Source organism: Equus asinus, chromosome 17 (genome assembly GCF_041296235.1).
Source record: "Equus asinus isolate D_3611 breed Donkey chromosome 17, EquAss-T2T_v2, whole genome shotgun sequence".
NCBI lineage: Eukaryota > Metazoa > Chordata > Mammalia > Perissodactyla > Equidae > Equus > Equus asinus.
Window position 1 is genome coordinate 33,900,706 of NC_091806.1, and position 23,370 is coordinate 33,924,075.

At 53.4% G+C, this 23,370-nt stretch overlaps 2 protein-coding genes across 2 annotated transcripts in view; both read left to right on the forward strand.

The window, feature by feature from the left end:
- The first annotated feature begins 666 nt into the window (after window positions 1-666).
- Window positions 667-1,617, forward strand: LOC139040648 (olfactory receptor 5A1-like). The gene has a single exon (XM_070487396.1). The coding sequence runs from the start codon at window positions 667-669 to the stop codon at window positions 1,615-1,617; it is 951 nt and encodes a 316-aa protein (XP_070343497.1).
- An 8,836-nt stretch (window positions 1,618-10,453) lies between these two features.
- Window positions 10,454-23,370, forward strand: part of LOC139040784 (src substrate cortactin-like) — a 28,887-nt gene continuing 15,970 nt past the window's right edge. Inside the window, 7 exon segments of the mRNA XM_070487853.1 lie at window positions 10,454-10,704; window positions 12,521-12,631; window positions 14,155-14,265; window positions 14,799-14,909; window positions 15,477-15,503; window positions 17,270-17,325; window positions 21,440-21,509. Coding sequence (XP_070343954.1) covers window positions 10,593-10,704; window positions 12,521-12,631; window positions 14,155-14,265; window positions 14,799-14,909; window positions 15,477-15,503; window positions 17,270-17,325; window positions 21,440-21,509 — 598 coding nt within the window. The 5' untranslated portion in view covers window positions 10,454-10,592.

The window sequence follows — 23,370 nt, forward strand, 5'->3', positions numbered from 1 at the left end:
TTTATTTTCTGAGGAAGATTTGCCTTGAGCTAACAGCCATTTACAATATTTCCCCTTTTTTTCTTTTTATGTGGGCTGTACCACAGCATGGCCTCTAACAGAAGAATGGTGTAGGTCAGTGTCTAGGATTCAAACCCAGGTACCCTAAGTGAAGGGCGCTGAACGTAACCGCTAGGCCCCTAGGGCTTGCCCCCGAAGGAGATTTTAAAAGACATGTACTCCAGCATCCTCATTTGGTGTATGAAGCCTCATGATTCAGGGACTTCTTCAAGCACTGATTAACATCAGAGCCATGTGTGAGGAGAATTTTTGTTTCACCATATTGAGAGATAGCAGTTTTCACCAGTTTTGTCTATTTCTGATTCTCATATATTTGTGAATTCTAGGAAGTTAAAACCTGAAATTAAGACATTTCAGAGGATAATGTACTCATAATGCCAATTTACTGTCTTTTGTCCCCAAAGAGAATGAGAATGTTTACTGAAGGGAATTGTTCATTTAAGTTTGGTAATCATGCGTGGAAGACAGATTAACTCAACATGATGATTTAAGTTGTATATTTAGTCAGCTGCATGACTGGAAAAGGACGAAGAATACTTGTTTTTGTTTTTTGAGAATGAAATAATTTCCATCTGTCATCTTTTTTGTCAGTAGATGACACTAACCATGTCCATGGAAAGGAATAGAAATGAGACTTCTGTGTCCACGTTTGTCCTCCTGGGACTTTCAGATGAAAAAGAGGTGCAGCGTGTACTATTCCCAGTCTTTCTAGGGATCTACCTTATGACTCTAATCTGGAACCTGGGTCTTATCATCGTAATCAGGATGAACTCCCACCTGCACACGCCTATGTACTTTTTTCTCAGTTTCCTATCATTTTTAGACATCTGTTATTCTTCTTCAAATAGCCCAAGAATGCTTTCAGACTTCTTAAAAGATGAAAAAAACATTTCCTTCATTGCCTGTGCCACCCAGTATTTTATTGGGTGCTGGATGGGTCAGGCTGAATGCTGCATCTTGGCCACCATGGCCTATGACAGATTTGTTGGTATCGGTAGGCCTCTGCAGTACTCGAGCATCATGGCTCCTGGCCTCTGTCATAAGTTGATTGCTGGGGCCTATGGGAGTGGTTTCCTTGGTAGCTTAGTTCAAACAGTTTCTTGCTTTCGTCTCTACTACTGTGGGCCCAACATCATTCCAAATTTCTACTGTGATGTAACCCAGATTATTTCTTTGTCTTGTTCTGATTCCCACATCAGCCAAATGATTCTGTCTCTCGAATCTATTTTTGTTGGGTTTGGTTCCTTCTTGGTAATCATCTTATCTCATGCAATCATTGTAGCTTCCATCCTGAAACTATCTTCCATCAAAGGTAGTGCCAAGGCCTTCAATACCTGTGCCTCCCACCTAGTAGTTGTGACAATCTTCTATAGCACCAGCCTCTTTATGTACCTGCATCCTAACTCTAGCCACTCCAAGAAGCAAAACAAGGTGCTGTCAGTGTTCTATGTTATCCTAATCCCCATGTTAAACCCTGTTATCTATAGTTTCAGGAACAAGGAGATCAAAGAGGCCCTCAAGAGGATGACAAAGAGAGTAACACATTTATTTCCATAAAAACAATATTTGGGCAGGTGTTATTTCCCCTATAAGGAAAATAGAGATAAGAACATGTAAGAACTTTTTGTAGGTCATACAACAGCTAGATAGAGAGAAGTGAAAAACTCACTTCTTGATTCCTGGTGCCATCATATTTAGCTCACACTACCAAGCGATCAGTTTGAGGCAGTGTTATGAACATTGAATCTAGTTTAAAAGGTTTGTTCCCAGGATTATACCCACGTAGGTAAACCCCATATTTTGAGAACAGAGGTTCTGATAGACATTATATGCAGAGATAGACAAGAACCTAGGAATCCACACAGTCTTTCTCCTATGATTTTTAAAATGTCTTTTATTCATTTTCAACTGTTAAGCTTTTATATGTATTTCAATAAAATAAAATAATGTATAAAATCAAGTTGTGAAACTTAAAAATTATTTTAAAATGAGTACTTTTAATCTCCACCTCAAAGAGGGAGAGAGAGTGAGTATGAGAGGGAGGGACACAGAAAGAGAGAGATAGAAAGACTGAAGGAAAGACAGAGAAAGATAAAATATGACAGGAGAGGAGAAGAAGAAAGATTGATCTGGCTTTATTCCCAAATAAGCTTGTTCCTTCCATCTTACTCATTGAGCCTCCTTGTGAAGTGAATTTTGAAAAAGGTATGGGTGAAAGGAATGGTAGAAAGAAGGGGCACAATAAGGTCAAGAGTTAGAGAGATTCTCAGAGGCTAGAAAGAAGTCAAAGTCATCAACTTCTGGTCATAGTTGGCCTGTAGCCTGCTCTATGGTAGCTTACCAGAGACCATGCAAGACCTCAGAAATGCAGGCTGTCATGGTGTGTCTAGGGAGACAGGATCTGAGTTCCAGAGATCCGAGTCTCCCAAATATTCCTGGACCTTAAGTTTGACCAGGGAGCAGCAAAGCCAGTTTACTTGGGGGTACGATGTAGACTCGAGTCCAACTAAGAGAATTTAAAGAACATTTAAATGGACATAGACTTTTAGAGGAGAATTTTTTTACTTTTTACTTTTTTAAAGATTGGAACCTAAGCTAACAACTGTTGCCAATCTATATTTTATTCTTTCTGCTTTTTTCCCCAAATCCCCCCAGTACATAGTTGTATATTTCAGTTGTGGGGCCTTCCAGTTGTGGCACGTGGGACGCCACCTCAGCGTGGCCTGATGAGTGGTGCCACGTCCATGCCCAGGATCCAAACCAGCAAAAGCCTGGGCTGCCACATCGGAGTGCACAAACTTAACCACTCGGCCAGAGGGCTGGCCCCTAGAGGAGAATTTAAATAGTAAGCTTCACATATATTACATTAGTATTTATACAATACTCTACACTTCATATAGTTAAATTGCATGGATGTGATTTTTTTCTATTACCATATGAAGTTGGCAGTTGAGAAATTATCCACATTTTACAGATAGAAGCTTTGAGCATATTGAGGTCTTCCATGTTCTTCCCAGAGTAGCCACAATTCATCTTAAGTCTCACAAAATTTAATTTGTGGAGCATAGATGCTTCTTATTGACCAGAAACATGCTCTCCATGGTTTGAATGGGTGCCCTAATTCTATACTTTTGGTGTTATATTTTTAAAAACATCTTAAGAATCTGTTCAATTTAAAAGATTAATCTATTACAGTTCTTACTTGTGGGAATATCTGACTACTAACCTATTAGGAAGAGTTAAATTAAATAATTAACTCATTGCCCCACCCACCACTCTCTCTCTAGAATTAATATTAACTGAAATAGAGCAAACCAAGAATGAGACCTTCCTAAAACATCTCTGTTTCCCTAGTAATGGCAGGGTAGATGATCTCCACCAAAAAAAAAAAAGACAAGAAACGTTTGTGAGAATGATCTTAAACAGATATTTTTTAATGAAGGATTAGTAATGCAGCATAATATGTTGTAAAGAACTCCAATTCAGAACACACAAATTAAACCTGCTATTAATGGGAGGCATGCTGTGTACCTCACAGGCTAAGTGCTTTATGAGCATTATCTGATTTGATTCTATGAAAAACTGCTGTATGAAGTAGCTACTATTATTAGCCCCATTTAATAGGTGATATATACTTAGGCTTGGAGAGGTTAATTTGCTCAAGGTCACACAACCAATAAATGGAAAGCTGGAATTCCACCCAGATTGGCTGACACCAATGCCCATGGTATTAACCACAATAAGTCATGGCTCTATCATGAATTAGTTTTATTGTATTCCTTTTTGCTGTGATTTCCTCACTTATGCATAGTAAATCACGCCATGTATGCCTCATAGGACTGCTGAGATGATTGATTCAGATTAGGTATTTGAGAAAGTGCATGTATGTATTTGTCTAAAATGAAAGTGCTTTGTAAAAGTGTCCACATATCTAATTTACTGTTGTCAGGTTATATTACCAGCCAGCTGTGTCATCTTGGGCAAATCTCTTAGATCCACTGGCTTCTAGTCCCCACCTGGAAATTAATGGTATTGAAACAGATGATCACTAGGTCCTTTCCACCACAAATGATTCCAAGTTCATTAAAAGAAAAGCTATAATCATGAGATCATAGTAGGACCATGAGGAAGTGTGGAATTGAATTAGAAGGGACATGGCAAAGTGGGGCATGAAAAATTAGCAGGGGAATAATTCCATGGTAAACATGACTCCAGAGAGCAAGAGCCTGGGGAGTTTTCTCCCTCTAACTCTTTTCCCTTTTAAGTGGGAAGTGTTTCTTAAAATATTTTTTACTTTATTTTTTTAAAAAAGATTTTATTTTTTTCCTTTTTCTCCCCAAAGACCCCCCCAGTGCATAGTTGTATATTTTTCATTGTGGGTCCTTCTAGTTGTGGCATGTGGGACACTGCCTCAGCGTGGTTTGATGAGCAGTGCCATGTCCGCGCCCAGGATTCGAACCAACGAAATGCTGGGCCGCCTGCAGCGGAGCGTGAGAACTTAACCACTCGGCCACGGGGCCAGCCCTTACTTTATTTTTTTTAATTGAGGTAACATTGGTTTATAACAAGTGGGAAGCGTTTTGTTTTGCTTTTTCTCTTCCTCCCTCGGTGTGGGGCCCTGCCCGTCTTCCTGTTCTGCACTCGCCTCCAAGCTCTCTGTATTGGGGTGGGCCAGACACCTGTAACAAATTGACTGCGCAGATCATGTCTTAAACACAGGATTTCATTTCCATCTCATGCAACAGGCCAGGGTGTATGTTCCCGGTCAGACAGAGGAGGAGGAGGGGATGGTAAGGAAGATCTGTTCCGTTCAGTCTCGCAGGGACCCAGGCTAGTGGGGGCTCTGCCGTCTCCAGCACATGGCTTCCAAGGTCTACCTGTCACCTTAATGTGGCTGGCTGAATAACGGCCCCCGAGAATGTCCATTCGGCAATCGTCAGAACATGTGAATATTACCTTATATGGAAAAAGGGACTCTGGAGATTCTCCTGGATTATCCGGTTGGGTCCTGAGTGTGATCACAAGGTCCCCACAACAGGGAGGCAGTGAGAGATTCCACCACAGAGAGGAAGTAGATGTGACAACAGAAGCCTGAGTCTCAGTGACTCAAGCAAGAGGCCCCGAGGCACGGAATGCAGGTGCAGGTGGCCTTCAGAAGCTGGAAGGGGCAGCGGGCTCTTCCTTGGGGTCTCTCTTTGGCCTTGACTTTGGCCCAACGAAACTGATTTCAGACTTCCGGCCTCCAGAACTGTAAGTATCTGCATTTTTCAGCCACGACCTTGGTTGTAATTCGTCCCAGCAGCAACGGGCACGGATCCATCTTTGCCGTCATCCCAACCTATGGTAAGGGGGAAGCCGTGCGGGTGTTTTTACGGGCCAGAAAGCGGTGCATATCCTCCTCTCTCATGTTCCATTGTGAGATCTTGGTTATGTGGCCGCAGCCGTCACCAAAGAAGCTGGGAGATGTGGAGCTGTGCAGCCAGAGGCCCAGTGAGTCCAGAAGGAGGGCTGGGGATCCACTCTCTGCCACACCGAGTTATCCCGCCCTACGTGGTGGTGTGGACGCCATGGAGGCTGTCCGTGCCCTGAGGCAGGAGCTGACCTGCTCGAGTCCTGTTGTGGGCTGGGCAGGTTGTCCTCACTGCATTTGCCTTTTCGGCTTCTTGGACCAGGGTGGGCACCCCGGGCCCAGCAGGCCTGCAGCCTCAGCCCCCCACGTCACATTTCTATTCACTTCCGGTCCATAGAGACATTCAACTTGTTTTTGAGCACGGCTAAACCTTTTCGCTTTCCAAATTTGACGTTGTATCTGTCATTGCTACTTGGCCAGCCAGTCTCTGCCACACACTCTCCTGACACGGTGTGTCAAAGGGGAGACGGGCCCTGCCTTTTGCCTTTTCACCAGCAGTGACTCTGAAGCAGTCTGTTCTCCACAGAGACGCTGGATGGGTCTGGGTGTCACAAACGGCTCACGCCCCGCCTCCCGCTGAAAGCCCCAGTGAGCTCTGGCTGTCCTCATTTGGGAAATGGAAGCAACAATACCCACCTCACAGAGAGAAAGTAATGAGAGGCTGCTTGCGGGGGTGGGGGGGAGCGGGGCACAGGGGTTGACTGCTAACGAGGTGGGCTTGTTTGGGGGGGATGAAAATGTTCTAAAATTAGGTCGTGGAGATGGTTGCACCACCCTGTGACTATATTAAAAACCACAGAATTGTACACTTTGAGTGTACTATATTTTATGTAAATCACATCTCAATAAGATGCTCTTAAAAATAATTTTCAACTCATAAAGCTGTTTCCAGGGAAAAATGAACCATCCTGTATTAAAAGGATTACCTTGTATCCACAATCGCTATGTGGCCAGCTGGTCTGGGCCACACGCTCTCCTGAGGGGCAGAAGCCACGTGGCCCGCAGGCTGCCTCCCCAGTGTTAGCTCCCCTCCTTCCAGTTCTGACTTCCTCATTTAGCCTAAAACCCCTCATTCTTCCCAGTCACTCAGTCAAGAAACCGCCTTCTGGGGGCCGGCCCGGTGGCGCAGCAGTTAAGTTCGCACGTTCTGCTTCGGAGGCCTGGGGTTCGCCGGTTCGGATCCCGGGTGTGGAATGGCACCGCTTGGCACGCCATGCTGTGGCAAGCATCCCACATAGAAAGTAGCGGAAGATGGGCACGGATGTGAGCTCAGGGCCAGTCTTCCTCAGCAAAAAGAGGAGGATTGGTGGCAGATGTTAGCTCAGGGCTAATCTTTCTCAAAAAAAAGAAAAGAAAAGAAAAGAAAAGAAACCTCCTTCTGGAGCCTTCTCCAGAGTCTTTTTAACCACCTGGTTTTCGTATTCAGGTTCCTTGTGAACAGGTGGGAATTCTGATTTTCAGGGGCCCTAGGCACTTCTGCCTTTGTGGGCTCCTTCCTCTATGGGGAAAAAACATTATATTTTACAATAGCATTGATACAAAGATGACTCCAGTAACATCACATTTATAGAACATACATACTTTCTCCAACCTAAATGTTAATTTTCTTCTTCTGCTTTTAAAATAAAGCCCTTTCGTAGGCCTTTGTGGTGGGCTGATGGTGGCCTCCAAAAAGATGCGTCCACTTCCTGATCCCCTGCGTTGGGATATTACTTCATACGGCCACAGAGAGGGTTCAGTTAAAGACTTGAGGAGTTATCCTGGATTCTCCCGGGGGCACGAAATGCAGTCCCGTGTCTCCTTCTGAGAGAGAGGCAGTGGGGGCTTCAGAGGGACACACAGAGGAGAAGAGAAGGTCACGTGCAGCCAGAGGCAGCGCCTGGACGATGCAGCCGCAAGCCAAGGCTAGCCGGCAGCCACCAGAAGCTGGAAGAGACAGGAAAGCTTTCTCCCCGCCAGCGTCCAGGAGGGATGCACGCCTGCCCACACCTCGGTTTCCAATTTCCGATCTCCAGGTGGGGAGAGAATAACTTTCGGTTGTTGTATAAATCCTAGACCACGGTAACTGGGTCCAGCAGCCCCTGAAAGTGCACATAGCCCTACAGGCATCCGGGCCGCAGGGACCGGGTCCCCGGCGCATCCCAGAGATGTCCCCGCTCGTCGTCCCTGCCTCTCGCACTGTCCCCTTTGTATTCCGTTAGGACCATCATGGCAGGGGCGGCCAGGGAACGTGCTGGCTCGTGGAAGGGAACGGAGTAAGGAGGACCCGGCCTTGGGGACCGCAGGCGCCGTCCAGGCCCGGCTCCTCCGCCCCCGCGGGCTCTCAGCTCAGCGAGGAGACACGTGGACCGCCGGCGGGCCTCCATCCCGCCCTCGCTGCCGGGAGAACACAACTTCCGGGTCTCCTGGAAGCCTCCGCCAAGTCCCATTGGACCCGGTTGAAGCACGTGCTTGCTCCTGAGCCAATCAGCGTTAGAGGAGTGCAGTGAGCTGATTGGCTGAGGCCTAGGTCTCCGGATGCTCCCTGGGGCTCAGGCTGAGGCTCCCTCCGCAAGTTGGACGGCAGGTCATGGAAGGAAAGGTGGGGAAACCTGAGGCAGAATTGAGGTGTCCACAGTTTTCCCATTGAAAGAGGGTGCTCTGAATAATGTCTCCCAGACCACAGGTGTGGGTCCCAACTGGGGTCTCGCCCACTTGCTATGTGGCTTCAGGTAGGGCACCCAGCCTCTCTGATCTCCTGCATCTCTGCTTTAGTAAAATGCAGATACCTTACCCTGCCTGCCTGCCTCGCGGGCTTTCGGTTCCCCTTACAGCCAACTAAGGGGCAACACTTATGGGGCACTTTCTGTGTGCCTGGCCCTGGGCTAATCCAACGACATGCGGTCGCCGTATTACAGCTCCAGGGTGCAGGTGCTAGCTGCGCAGATGGGGAGCTGGACACGTCACCGCCCGCTCCGCTCACTGTGTGTAGTAGCGATGGGCGTGAAAACACTTCTATCAGTCTGACCTCGATGTTTCCCATTCTCTTCCATCTCTGCGCCTTTGCTTGAATTTCTTCCTCTTCCCGGGACGCCTTCCTACCTTTTATGACCTCATCCTGCTTACTCTCAAAGCCCCAACTCAAGCCACGTCTCCAGCATCACTTCTTGGACCTCACCTCGATGTGCCACGGCCCCTCCAATGGACCAAGTCCAAAACTCTATTCTTACTCTCGCCACTCCATCTTGATGCCTCTCTGCCCCACCGCTGCCCGTTTCCCCATCTAGGCGCCTACTCAGATGCTCAGAGTCACCCTTTTGTAAGGAAAAATTTCAGACTTCAGCATGGGCACAACTTATCACTGGATATTCTTTCAACAGAACGCCGGAGCCTCCGATGATCATCTCATTCCGTGGGATGTGTGCCTCTGTTCTTGCCTAATCTATTTCATACCTCTGGAAAACAGACAGCAGTGCAAGTAATTCTTGTCTATAGAAGCTCAAATTAGCTGTGTCCAGTGACATACGAGTGACTGTTGCCCTACGGGCAGACCAGTTTTTGCAAATTCGTTTCAGCATTCCTTTGACTTCTCCTTTGAATAAGTTGTAACATTTTATCACTTCATTCGTTATTAAGGTAAATAAAATCTTTGATGTGTTCATTTTATATACGCATGAAAATAGTTTTCTTTTTGAAAAAAATTATCCTTTGACACCTGACATCTCCTTCCCCACCCCACAGCCCCATCCATCCTCAAGCCTGACAATTTAACTTTCTCAATGTCTCTTGTATCCACTCGCTTCTCTCCCTCTTACCCGCCACCACCAGTCTGCCTGAACTGGCTGTCCGAGCTCCTGCCTGGCCCTCTTCCCATCCGTTCTCCACACAGCTGTTAGAGGGATTTCACTACCGTCCAAACTGCATGATGTCTCTTCTCTGTTTAACTTCCTCCAAGGACTTCCCATTTCTTTTAGAATAAAGACCAAGGTCCTTGCTGTGCCCTTCCAACCTCTCCATGACCCGGCCCCATCCCACCCCACTTCCCTGCTTCATCACCACACTTCCGCTACACTGAACTGCCTTCAGTTCCTCTGTGGCAAGACCTTTCCGATCCCAGGGCCTGTGCACGTGCTGTTTTCTCACCTGGAAAATTCTTCGCTCCTTACCTGGTTTACTTCTATTTGGCCTTCAGATCTTGGCACAAAGGTGAATTGCTCAAAGAAACCTTGTCTGATCTCTTGGATGACTTCATGTCCCACCTTTTCCCCAGTATAATTTCATGACACCTTTGACTTCTTCCTCACAGCATTTATCTTTTTTCCTAATTATCTATCTATGTGATTAACGCCTGATTCCCCTTCTAGGCTGGAAGGTTCCTGAAGGCAAGGGCTGTGTTTATTCTGCTGACCTTCTATCTCTGATGCATACCTGACCTTCTCTGGATGGACAGAAGAATGGATGATGAATGGATGGATGATGGATAGATGGATGGTGGGGTGGGTAAATGGAGGGTGGATGGGTGGATAGAGAAGATGGATGATGGATGGATGGATGTGTGGGTGAGGGATGGATAGAAGGATGGGTGGATGAATGGAGGCTGGGTGGACAGATGGATGACAGATGGATGGGCGGATAGAATGGAGGGTGGATGGAAGAAAAGGGATGATGGATGGATGGATGATGAATGAATGGATGGATGATGGATGGATGAATAGAGAACAGATGGACGGATAGATGTATGGGTGATGGATGGATGGATGGATGGATGGATGGAGGGGTGGATGATGAAGACGCTCGTCCCTCCAGCTGACTGGCGGTCAAATTCACCTCTTGTGAGTCCTCAGGGCTCATGCACTGGGCACTGACCCCCAGGCCTGGCTCATTTTCCCTTTCTCACCCCGGGCAGAGTTGTCAATCCTCGAGACCCACCTGGGATCGTCTGCATCTGAGCACACTCTCGTGCGCACACGGTGGGCGCTCCGTACATTGACTCTGCGTGTAGGAACAGAGTGTTTCCAGGCACGCTTTGCAGGCTCGCACCCCGGCGGAGCTCGGCCCGCGCTGCCCGCGCACGCGCGCGAGGGAGGCGGCCGGGCGAGGGGCGGGACGTGCCGGGGAGGGGCGGGGCCTCGTCGGGACCTGGATGAGGCCCCGCCCCCGCCCAAGGAACCGGAAGTGGAGCCGGGCGCCTGGGAGCGGCGGGCGCGGAGGGGCCGGGGCCGGAGTCGAGTGGGGCCGGACGGAGCCAGGCGGCGGTGAGCGAGCGCGGCTCTCGCCGGGCGGGGGGGGCCGGCCCCTCCGCGGCGCTCCTGGGGCGCCCCCGGGCCCCGAAAAGGGAAGGAAGCGGCGGCCGCAGCGGTCTAGCCGCTCTTCCGCTCGCGGTTTCGGGTCGGCCGCGGGGGGAGCGTGGGCGAGGCTTCCCCAGGCCGGGGAGCCGGGGCCGGGGGCCGGGGGACCGCGGGGTGAGGGGCGGGGCGCCGAGCGGTGGGGAGGGCCTGGTGTCGGGGAGGGAAGGGAAGTTCTGAGGTTTAGGGGTCCGAAGGGGAGGGGCCGGGGCTGCAGGGAGGAAGGGGAGGAGAGGGCCAGACGGGGAGGGGGTCTGGGGTCTGAGAGGGTGCCCGGGACCCGGGGGCTAGGAGAAGAGAGAGTGGAGGAGCCGAGGGTCGGAGGGGGGCGAGGTGCGAGAGAGGCCATGCTGGGAGGGGGTAGGGTCCGGGGGGAGGGGCTCAGGGCCCAGGGGTTTAGGGGACGGGGGTGGAGGGCCGAGGGGAAGGGGCTGGGGTCCAAGCGGGGCGAGGTAGGAGAGGGGCCCTGCGGGGAGGGGTCCGGGATCGGGGGCGACGGGATCAGGGCCCTGGGGTTTAGGGGAAGGAGTTGGAGGGCCGACGGGGAGGGGCTTGGGTCCAAGCGGGGCGAGGTAGGAGTGGGGCCCTGCGGGGAAGGACCGAGAGGGGCCGGGGTCTCCCTGGCGCCCGGGCGGGGCCGTCGCAGCCGCGGCTCCTGCGGCCCGGCCCCCACCTACAGAGGGGTTTAGCAATCAGGTCACTGGAAATGCAGCGACACGCGCAGCTGCAGACGGCCGAGAGGCTCTAAATTTGGAGCCATCCCTCTTCTGGCTGTGTTGGAAATCAGCAGAAAGGTGCTTCTGGGTTTTTGGTTCCTCTGTTTGAATCGCCTGAGTGTTGCACCAGGAACTCGATCCCCGCGGGCGGCCTCCCTGGAGCGGGTGCGGGGCTTCCTCCGCCCGCGGTCTGTGGACGTGTCGGGCCTGGGGGCGGGGGTGGGATGGGGGGGTTCCGTTTCCCGCTGATCGCAGCGCTGGCGGCATCCCCAGTGAGCGCGCCGCTTGGCGCAGGGCTGCGTGGGCCCCGCGGCGCTCTGCCTGGCTAATCCCCCAGGCCCTGACCGCGGGATTCAGCCGGGCGCCGGCTGGCGAGGGCTGAGATCCCAGGGCTGTGGGTCGGTGGGCCCCCCTGCCCGTGGCTGAGCGCGGCTGAGCCCCTGGCGCAGTCCTGACTCTCCTCTGGTTGGAAAAGTGCTCCCAGATGCTCAGGGAGCCGGGCAGAGTCCTAGAGGCAACTTTCAGACCCGCTGGAAGAAGGAGCCAAGGGGATGCAGAGTTGGTTTTGATCCTCTGCCCCCCAGGAACTGGAAGTTACCCCCACCCCGTTCCCGCCCCACAGCTGACTTGTAGTGGAAGCATCTTGTTAGACTTATTCTTGAAACACTTTTGAGTGTATGTAAGTGGTGATTCAGACCTTTGCTCGCTGCCGTGCAGTCGGTGCTCAGAAAGTGTCTGAACGGTGAACTTCCGAGGTGGGAACGCAGTTCACGTCTGCCATCATGAACGAAGTGCCCCTAACAGGTGAAAGGGACGCTGTAGACTGAGTCGAGCGTCACGCGTGGGTGACAGTGGGTGGCACGCGTGGGTGACAGTGGGTGGCTCATGTGTTTTAGAATGTGTGCTTGATCTCTTGCTGAGTCACACCGCGAGTCGTTTCTGTTCTGGTTCAACCAAGCGCCGGGTTAGCTCATATCTGCTCCCATGCCCACTGCTGCGTGTCTCCACAGACTACTCCAGCAGCCTCGGCGGCAAGTATGGCGTGCAGGCCGACCGGGTGGACAAGAGCGCCGTGGGCTTCGACTACCAGGGCAAGACGGAGAAGCACGAGTCGCAGAAAGGTCCGCCCGGGCGGCGCCCCGCAGCCCGTGCACCGCGCGGCCTGCCCCCTCGCCGCTGCTTCCCACACGCTTACAGACATGCGCACTGGGGCGTTTCCCCTGTGTACGGCGGGTCACGTTATAGTTACACGGTTTCTTAACTCAAACGTTTGGCCGTTGTTGTTCCGTTCAGGTCAGCGTAGGGGTCTGTCGCGTTTTTGGTGACTGCTCAGTCCTTGTGGTGGGAAGATCCCGTAGTCTACGTAACCATTCCTCTGTGGAATGTACAAGTTAGGTTATTTTCAATTTTCGATGTTAAAAGTCGACTGCATGAGTATTCTTCTCCCTGTGTCTTATGTACGTAAGTGGTTATTCAAGAGTAAATTCCTAGAAATATAATTGGGTCAGAGAACACTGAATTAAAATTTCGATAGATTGCCAGATTGTCCTCAGAAGCCGTGCTGGCTTCCTTCGCTGTGGCGGCCTCGCGGGTCACTTACTGCCGTCACCCGGCGAGGGCTGTAGGTGGAGGGCGTTAGATTCAGCCCCTCCTGCAGAGGCCATGAACCGTTGGTTCTCCTCATTGTTTTGTTTGGCCTGTACATTTAGATTTTTTAAAATGATTGCCAACATATAAAAACTGAGAGCTCACGTATTTAAAAAAATCCCAGGTTTCTTTAAAGAACAAAACCAAAACCCAGCACTGGAAACCCCACTGGCTTGGCGTTTCTCCGAGGAGCTGGCCGTGGGCCAGCCCAGTGTCCCTTTGCCGCAGGTGTCACTTCCGTTACAGCAGGTGGCGTGCGGTGCGGGGTCGCTGTCACTGCCTTCTCTCCCTCCCTCCTTGGAGCAGACCTGTGCTCCTCTGCCCCACGCGCACCCAGTTCCTCAGGACCTGCTGCTGGATGCCTTGCAGTCTGCACTGACTTTCTCCCCAAGAGGCCTCTGGGGCAGAGGAAATGCCACTCTGGGAGGTCGGGGGCACAGCCCCAAGTGCCTGGGCAGGCAGGCTCCTCGGCAGCCCCAGGCCTTTGCGGAAGGGGTTTGCTCCGCGCGCTCGTGCGTTGACGTGCCCACGATGGAGTCCTCCTTTAGTGCAGAGAGAACCATTCCACTGGCGGAGCTTTGAGAGCTGGTGTTTCTGGAGGGCGTTCCAGGTTTATCCTGTCTTTGCAGGCACCCCTGCATGCCTCTCCTTGTGCTGGTCCATGAAGCAGAGGGACCCATTAAAAGCCGGCTGCTCGGCTCGTGCTGCTCCAGAAGCTTTGTAATAAACTGTTACTCCATGCTGTCTTTTGGAATGAAGGAAAGATGCTACAGTTATAAATCTGCTGTCTTTATAGGACTCTTCCTAGTCCTGTTATTACATACGAGCAAGACTTTTAGATATTTTCTGTATCAGTGATCTTATAGTGAGCCTAAAAGATTTTTGGTTTATATTTTTTTTAATTGAGTGTTAAAAGTACTTTCTTGAAGCCTGCTGGAATCCACAGCTTGCTCGCTGGTTGTGTTGCTGGCCTGTAAACTGCTTTCCTTGTTTTTAGATTACTCCAAAGGCTTCGGTGGCAAGTACGGTATCGACAAGGACAAGGTGGATAAAAGTGCCGTCGGCTTTGAGTATCAAGGCAAAACAGAGAAGCACGAGTCCCAGACAGGTGCCTGCATCTTACCAGCTCTCCAGCCGGTGACCATTAACGGGACGGGTGGTAACCAGAGCAGCAGACAGGGACGGAGCGTAACCAGCAGCCCTTAATACGGACATCTCTCAGTTAAGCAGCCAGCTTTAAAACAGCAAAGCAGAAACACAGCTGTTACATGAGAGATCGACTCTTGCCAGTTTTTTTGGCTCTAACACCCCAGCAGTGCCGCTTGTGCTAATAGTGTCGCGTGTGTAAGTGGTGGGACTGTGGGGCTCCGGTTGCTGCTTAAGCTGCATCGCTTGGCGCTGCTTCTGTGGGGTCCCGTCTGCGTTTATTCGGAACGCTGGGATTACAGATGGGGTCAGTTTCCATACGCTGTATGAGGAGGGCCTCTTGATGAGTGTTACCTAAAGTTTTACCGAAGATCTGAGAGAGAAGGGATGAATTGAGCGAATTGTGTGTATTGACGTGCATTGAAAAACATGTTTTCTCTCTGTTGCCCGGGCTATCTGTTAATACCAGTTTGTGTCCTTTTTCTAATCCATTAGACTACGTGAAAGGGTTTGGAGGAAAATTTGGTGTGCTGACAGACAGACAAGACAAATGTGCTCTTGGCCGGGATCACCAGGAGAAATTGCAGCTGCACGAATCTCAAAAAGGTACCTTCATTTTGAATCTCCTACTTGGGATCGTTTCCCGAGTTTATTTCCCTTCCCAGGTCCGTCACTGTGCCGTGTTTTTGCCGTGTCTCTGTAGCAGTGGTGTTGTGTCTTCAGTGTGGGAGGTTGTCGTAGCCCTCCCGTGATTTGAGACAGCCCTTCAGCTAGAGGAGTGAGGAACCCCCGTCCCCTCCCACGGGAGGGCTCCCGCGAGAAGGCCCCATGTCACTGGGCTTCTGGAGCGCTGGTCACTGCCTGCAGCAGCTCTGGGAACGCTGTTTTCTGCCCTGAGGGGGCGGCCAGAGGGGCGACAGCGATCCAGTCCATGAATTGGTGCTGATAAAGCGTGCTGTAGGCTGTGGAAGGGGATGCCTCCTCTCTGCCCAGGAGTGTGTGCTTTCCACGACAGAACCATGTCCCTGGGAAAGTAGCACGTGGGGACGGGAGACCTCTGAGTGAGCCCCAGACTCACCCCGTCCTTTCAGCCAGCACAGATGGAGGTGGGGCTGGTACGCGTTGCCGTGCAGTAACCTCGTGTATAACGTGTCTCTTTCTTCACATGCGCAGAGATGCGTTCTCTTGTCTGCAGCGTGGGTAGGACCTAGAAAGAAACCTCAAAGCGTGGAGTGGCTTTCCCGAATTACTTGAAATACAGTTCCTAACCTGGTCTCTGATCTTGGCTGGAGTGTTAAGAGTTTGAGTTTGCCCTCTAACCTTTGAGCCCAGTTTTGACTGTTGCTGAGCCTGCGAGCTGGCTCTGCAGCCCCTGAGCCTGGCAGAGCTTTTCCTTTCTCTAAACGATGTACTTGATTCTTGCCCATGCTCCCACGATTCTAACCAAACTGTGTTTCCTCTCTCGGTTTTCTCCACTGTTGCTTGTGGATTTCCAGGTTATAAGACTGGTTTCGGAGGCAGATTTGGTGTTCAGTCCGAGAGGCAGGACTCCTGTGCTGTGGGGTTTGATTACAAGGAGAGACTGGCCAAGCACGAGTCCCAGCAAGGCACAGTTGCTCACCACCCCCCGCCCCCGCCTCCCCTCCAGTGCGGCCACTTCTAGCACAGACTTCCAGCCTCAGCCTTGCCAGCACCCTCTGTGCCCTCGAGGGGCACTCGGGCGTTGAAACCCAGGTGTATGCTGGAGCCATGGTCGCCTGCACTCCTCCCACCCCCATTCACTTGTTCCCTGGCACCATGGGGTTTGTGCTTGGCAAGACATGGCCGTAGTTTGCAGGGTGTGTTGCCCTAAACCCATAACGTGGCTCCGTCCTGGAGTGGGGTGTCCCTGGTCTCCCAGCAGCCTTCTGCTGGAGCTCTTGCTGTTGACCGTGACTTACCTACTGAGTAAGCCACCTGACTGCCTCTGAGACGGGGAGAACCATGTTTAGTTCAGCCAGAGGCGCGGGACACCGAGGGGCAGGGGCAGGGGCAGGGCAGCCGTGTTCTGTGTGGTCTCTGTTTCATCATGGTGGTGTTTTTTTGACCGGGGGTGGGAGGTGTTTTTCGTTTGTTTTGGTTTTTTTGACGACACCACCTACGTATAACTTCCTCACACAGAGCTAAACGGTATGTACAGGAAGCTAAGAAGACACAGGAAATTTCTAGGTGTATCTGTTGGGAGTCCACACGGTGAACACATTTCTCCTTAGAGCAGTTATTTAATTGCTGTCCAAATTCGGACTTGGCCGTTAGAACCTGGACACACGAGCGGAAGACAAGGACGGTCCTCCTTGCCAGGGCAGAGCGTAGGCTCTGTCCCCTGGTTGGGAACACACGGCCGTGTTCAGGCGAGGGACGGCGGACGCAGCTGATCTGGTGCTGATCCGGCAGCCTGCGCGGAGATGGCCTTGGCTCTGCGTGGCCTTAACGCCGTGTGACGGTGTGACTGTCATGGAGATCTGTGTTGCTACGTCCTAAGAGTTGGCTGGTAGAATTTCCCCATGGAATTTTTTTTTTTTCTTTTAAAAAGCAAGAAAACAGCTGCCTCGAGCCTCTGCCTAGTCCTAGTAGGGCGGGAGCGGTGCCAGGTGGAGGACTGTGCTGTTGGAGTGGCACGCTGCCCCGCGCCTGTGCTGGGCCCTCGGCTCACGGCCTGCCAGCCCACACGGCACCCTCTGTCCCTCAGGAGAGCGCGGGACGCATGCGCACACCCCTTTTCTGCTTCTCCCCCGCCTGTGTGCTGAACACCACGGGTAGAAACCAACTCAGCTTGCAAGTGAGGACCGCGTGGGGTGCGGTTCTGGTCTCTTTCTGCTCGGGGTGCGTCTTCTTGGGCTGTTTCTGGATCTGTTTGCATGCCTCTGCCCCGGGCACCTCGCTGGTCCTCAGCCTAAGTGTAAGTGTTGTGTTGTGCCACTTTGCAGACTATTCCAAAGGATTCGGCGGAAAGTACGGGGTCCAGAATGACCGGATGGACAAGGTAAGGATTCCAGATCCAGGCCTGAGTGTCTTCTGCTGCCGTGTTCGGGAATTTAGGAGGTCCAGGAATTCGTGGAGCTCTTGGTGTGTCAGCGCACGGCTCCGTGGATGGTCTGGGGTGGGGTGTGGCTCAGGTTTTCAGAAGCACGAACGTTTAAGTCGGGCACGTGTCATCACTGATGGTGCCGATTGCTGACCTGTATGCCAGGCCTCGTCTACCGGTCACGGACATCCTCTCCGGTACCCGACATGGTCGTGCTGTGGGGGAGAGACTGTCCCTGTCCCCTTTTGTATTTGGGGGTCCCTGGCCAGGCAGGCTCAGTGCTTGGCCACAGCATAGCAGCAAGTGGCGGGGCCACCTTTGGAAGCCAGGCATTAGGCTCTGGGGCCAACACGAGACCCTTGAGGACATGTGGCTGTTTGAATCCAAAGTAGTTAGCGGTAAACCGGTTGGAAATTGAGCTCCTTGGTCACACTGTCCATGTCAGGAGCTCAGTAGGCACGCGTGGCGGCGGCGGCTCTGGGAGCGCGCGGGTCTAGAACATCTGTATCATGGTTCATGGTGGAAGGTCCACGGGACAGGGACCGTCTCGAGGCAGGTCCTGCCCACAGCACCGCCTCCCACGGGTGTCCCGGGGAACACGCTTGTTTCTCACTGGGGACTTTGTCACACGGTGTCGGATCTCTGAGAGTCAGTCTTAAGTGTATCAGACGGCCGTTTTTCTAGCGTACGGTCCAGCCATAGCAGAGTCTACACTTAGAGCGGGTGTGGAGTTGTCCACACGAGGACACGTGTGGCTTGTATCTCCTGAGCGAAGACGGAGGCTGTCCTGCCTGGTCCTGTGCCCGGCCTGTGGTCAAGGACAGCAGGGCCAGTCCTCATGGAGTTCTGCTGCTGTCAGGCTCACAGCTGACCACACAGAGGCCGTCACCCAGGGGCTCCACCACGTGACCACGCATGGGCCCTGGGAGCATGTGGCAGGCCCAGGGCTCAGGCTGAGGGGCCAGAAGGGTCCTGGGGAAGTGAGAGGCTGGGCTCAGCTTTGACGGGTGGAGCATGCCGGAAAGATGGGCCAGGAGCCTGGAGAGCAGGGGCATAGCGTGTGTGCGGGGGTGGGGGTGACGCCGCAAAGACTGTTAGGGTCTCACTGCAGAGGAGGGCCGAGGGGTGAGGAGCTGGGAGGGACCATCTCGGGGAGCCCTGCAGACTACGTACGTCAGGTTTCGTTCTTCATCAGATGAGTCCTGAGTGGCCCTCGACGGGTTTGGCAGGCAAGTGACACAAACGGGATCTGTGTTGAGAAGACCCTGGTCACAGTGTGGAAGTGGATTGTGGAGAAGCAGCGAGGCTGTGGCCCCAGTTAGGAGGTGGCTTCAGTGGTGTGAGCAGGGTGCAGTGCTGGCTCGGGCAGGGGCTCGTGGCAGAGGGAGAGCGGCACTGACTTCAGCGAGGCGGGAGGTAAAGCACCTGGCTTCAAGGGCTGGGGGGGCAGGCAGGACTGCCCCAGGTGGACGGTGGGCCTCTGCTGAGCTGGGGCGCCTGGGAGGAGCAGGGGTGGGTAGCTGAGTCGGCTGTGGGTGTGTCCGGGGTGGGCTACCCAGCAGGGCAGGTGGACGAGAGTGCGGCTGGACCAGAGGCAGACGGCCACTGCACAGATGTGGACGGAGCCGGGGTCAAGTCGGAGGCCAGGAAAGCCTGCAGAGTGGTGAGCGGGGCCCAGGGACACACCTGGGGATGGCAGCAGTCAGGCTGGTAGAGGAGACTGGGAAGTGCACCCAGCAAGGTGGGGGGAGCCCACAGGGTCTGGTGGTGCTGGTCTGAGGGTAGAGAGCTTTGGGGCGGGGGGGGTCACCTGTGCCCAGCAGTGCTGCTGGTGGGGGTCACGTCTGGGTGAGTAACGTGGTAGCCCCGGGAGTCCTGGTGAGGGCATTGTTGTGGGTGTTGGGGGGCAGGTTGGGGGAAGCTGGCCTGCGGGGACCTGCACCGTGTGGGGAGGGTCAGTCGTAGAGTCGGCAAGCTTGGGCCCGCTCCGCCCACTGTGGTCCTGTGAGCTGGGCAGCGGTCAGCCGAGGGGATGGTTCTGTTTAAGATGGAAGAGACCAGAACATGTAGGGGAGCCCAGGCCGTAGACAGGCATGTGGAGGGAGACCGTGAGGTGGTGCTGGTAGAGAATGTGGGGTCACTGAGACGCAGCCGTGGACGGTAGAGCCTGACGAGGGGGCCTGCGACCGAGGCAGGGTGGTGGCTTGGCGCAGAGGTTGGGTGAGCCTGTGTCTGACGGTGACTGTGGTTCCTGTTGGTGGTGTGACGGCGTCCACGTTGTACAGTTGGTGGCCTGAGGCTTAGGAAGGTGAGGGAGCTGTGCGGGGTCCCAGTGAGCTGCGTGTGGAGGGATTCGGGTGTGAAGTCCCTATAGGGGATGGAAACGGGTTGAGGGGTGTCCAGCAGGTGGGACCTGGGAGAGGTCGTGACCTTGAGTTGCCAGGCTGGACCGAGGGGAGGGAGGAGCAGGCGCCGCGTAGAGGAGGGCGGTGAGAGCGAGAAGCTTCTAGTCGGCAAGCGGGTCTTGGTGATGGGGGTGTGCTGTGGAGGAGGTGGGGCGCGGTGTGGTGGGGACGCTGCAAGCGAGAACGAGAGGTTGGGGGCCGTGTTTGCTGGAAGCCCCCAGGTGACGGCAGAGAACTGGCTCTGGGCAGCATGCTGGAGAACTGGCTGGGCCGGGCAGATGGGGGCGACAGGAGGGGCCCATGGGGAGGGTGCTGACGCCTCTGCCCCTGAAGCCACAGGGCAGGCAGGAGCCTGATGGGACAGCCGGAGGGCAGCCGGGGGGCAGGGCAGGGAGTGAGTGTGAGAAGAGATTGTTCTGGAGAGAGGTGGCAGAGGCCCGGTCTGGTGGGCCGGTGGTCTGGGAAGGGAGAGTGCTTGGTCAGGGCAGCTGAGCGGTTGCACTCGGAGAGGGGGGCAGGGGGGCCAGGGTGGCCCGGGCGCTGGGCTCTCAGGCTGGCTGTGGCTGGGCGTGGCAGACGGGTGGGCGGACAGCCGTGCTCTGGCCGAGCGGGGTGGCTGTGGAGGGAGAATGGGGCTTTGGGGGAGGGTGGGGGCCTGGCCCGTGTGTGCGACACTCAGCGCAGGGGTCAGCCTGTGCCTGGACGGGAGGGAGCTGCCACTCACAGTCATCCTCAGATAGTGCCCGCTAACTTCAGGTCCACGTCCTCGGGGCCCTGCTCCCCTGATTTGTGTCAGGAAGGCAGTGACTGTCCCACGCCCCAGGTGTGTCACTGGGAAGTGGTTGCTCACGAAGAAACCGAGGATGGCCCGTGGTTCCCAGAGCCTGTCTGCATCAGTGTCTGCGTCAGCATCAGCCTTGAAGGAGCAGCTGTCGCTCAAAGTGTCGTCTGACAGAATTGGGCCCCGGCACTCACGCTTGTGGGGGATGTGGACGGTCAGGCCAGGCGAGGCTTGCGGCACTGTGTCCCATCCCGGGGCGAGGGCTAGAGCAGAACCCGCACCTGGTTTCTGATTGCGCAGGTGCAGATATGCTTTTGGGTTTTTTCCTACTCTTTTTTGTGGAGCAGTTTTAGCCAATTTGAGAGGATGGTACAGAGATTTCCCATATGCCCCCCGCCCCCACCACGCACAGCCTCCGCCACCTTCAGCATCCTCCGCCAGCTGGGACGTTGGGTACAGTCTGCGAGCCTACGCTGACAGGTCGTCGTCACCAGAGGCCACGGTTGACTTTAGCGTCCACTCTTGGTGCTGGACGTTCTGTGGCTTTGCACACGTGCGTAAGGACATGTGTCCCCCTTGCACTGCCCTACAGAGTATTTTCACTGCCCTAGAAATCCTCTGTGCTCCGCCTGTCCATCCCTCCTCACATGTGTACTTTTTCTTCTCATGCTGACCCGTGTCATCACCAGCAAGTGTGTGTCGTAACCCTTCTCATGCCTCAGTTAACTTGCAGAACAGAGAAGGAGATACGAAAGCTTTGGGCTCCCCGGTGGGCTCTTTGGGAAGGTCGAGGGCAGGCTTTGCCGTCTGGGTGAGGTGGCAGCCGTCACGGGGTGTGAGGAGCAGAGAACAGTGCCTTCCTGATGTTCCTTTCCTGTCTCGGTAGAATGCTTCAACCTTTGAGGATGTCGCGAAGGTGGCCTCCACGTATCAGAAGACTGTCCCTGTCGAAGCAGGTGAGTCCTGGCGGACCCCCTACCGGCACTGTGGTTTTTCCAGGAGGAAATTCCACGCTCTTTGGTTGTCCCAGGAAAATGCTCAGGGCAAAGGGTAGTTGGGGGGCTGGCCCAGTAGCACAGCGCTTGAGTTCGCATGTTCTGCTTCGGCAGCCCGGGGTTTGCTGGTTCGGATCCCGGGTGCAGACATGGCACCACTTGGCAAGCCATGCTGTGGCAGGCGTCCCACATATAAAGTGGAGGAAGATGGGCACGGATGTGCTCTCAGGGCCAGTCTTCCTCAGCAAAACGAGGAGGATTGGTGGCCGATGTTAGCTCAGGGCTAATCTTCCTCCAAAAAAAAGGGTAGTTGGCAGAATGTGCACCGGGAGCAGATGGAGCATGAGTGGAGAGATGGAGCTGAACGGGGCGATGGAGCTGAATGGGGAGCAGAGTCGTTCCTGTGTATTTTCAGGAAAGAAATTGACTTGCCTTTTGAGGGAAGATCCTCTTTGTTCCTGCAGAGGGTCAGAGGCAGCTTTCCCACACAGCATGTTGTGCTCTCCGGCCGTGGGGATCTGCTTTGGTGGGTGCCTCCCAAAGTAGAGCTGGGTTAACTGCACGTGTGTGAGGGCCCTTCTCGCTGCTGGAACCGCGTTCTGGGAGGGTCCTGTGGCACCTGCTGCTCAGACACGCTCGCTGGTGCCCCTGGACGCGGTCGGCCCTGGCTGTGACCCGAGGGATGTGTTGTAGCGCCTGTGTGCGAGCTGGAGTAGGCGTTCTCTCCTTCGCTCCTTGTCCTCCTTGGGCCTGGTCCAGGCTGCCGCAGTCTGTCCTTTCAGGTGATTGCTCGTGTGAGGGCCTCTTCTAGTCTAGCTGTCTGCAGGGCACACGTTCGGTCATGTGGGCCACGCACTTAAGGAGAGCATTGTTTAGTCAGGAAACTATACATGCTAGAAGGGAGTGCGTTACAAATAGGATGCAGAGAGTCACCGTCGGTTCACTGTGGACGCCCTGGGCCTGCAGTTCTCGGACTTGGTGCTCCAAGCAGACTTTGACCTCGTAGGAGTTATCGAGGGCCCCAAAGAACTATGTGGGTTACGTCTACTGATCTTTACTTATTGGAAACTAAAACAGAGAAGTTAACATTTTATAATTCATTTAAAAATAATAAAGCCATTACATATCAGCATAATACTTTTATGAAAAAATAACATTTTCAAAACTAAAAAGCAGAAGGGTGGTGTTTTGTTTCTGTCAGTCCCTGTGGTATAAGACAGCCGACTTCTCCCAGCTGCTTCTGCGTCTATGCTAAGTCCTGTTGATGGAGAAAGTCTGGGCTCGCCCAGATCTGCAGCGGAGAGGGAAGGCCGTGTGAGGTCGTCATGGATGCTCTTTGATGTGACACTCAGAACAGGCTGTGGTTTAGTGGTTTTCTTGAGGCTTGTTCTTCCTTGCACAGCATGATTTTGTAACATGATGCATCGGTCGTTGGAAAATATCGGATCACTGAGTTACGGAGACCCCCCCGCCCCGATGTTGCCGTGTCGTTCTGTAATACCAAAAAAAATCGTGTTTGTGAATACTGTCATCAGTGCTAGCAGAGAGTCTTTAAGTAAAACGGGGAAATTGTCATGTGCACGGGAGCAGATACAGGTTTTCCAAAATTCTGATTTTGCTTGAAAGCTTATGTTTTCCCATTGACAACAAATAGTGCGGTTGTTCTTGACACGATAGGCTTGGTTCGTTTATTTTGGAGGAAATGCGTGCTGAGTACCCAGTGTGCTTAACTACAGCCAGTCAGTTATTTCAGGGACAAATCATGCTCCGTGAGAAGTCAGTTCAACCTGTGACGCAGACAGTCGCACAAGTGTCCTTCCTC

Excerpts from the sequence above, each read along its gene's own strand:
- LOC139040648 (XM_070487396.1), top strand. The coding sequence starts at position 667 with ATGTCCATGGAAAGGAATAGAAATGAGACTTCTGTGTCCACGTTTGTC.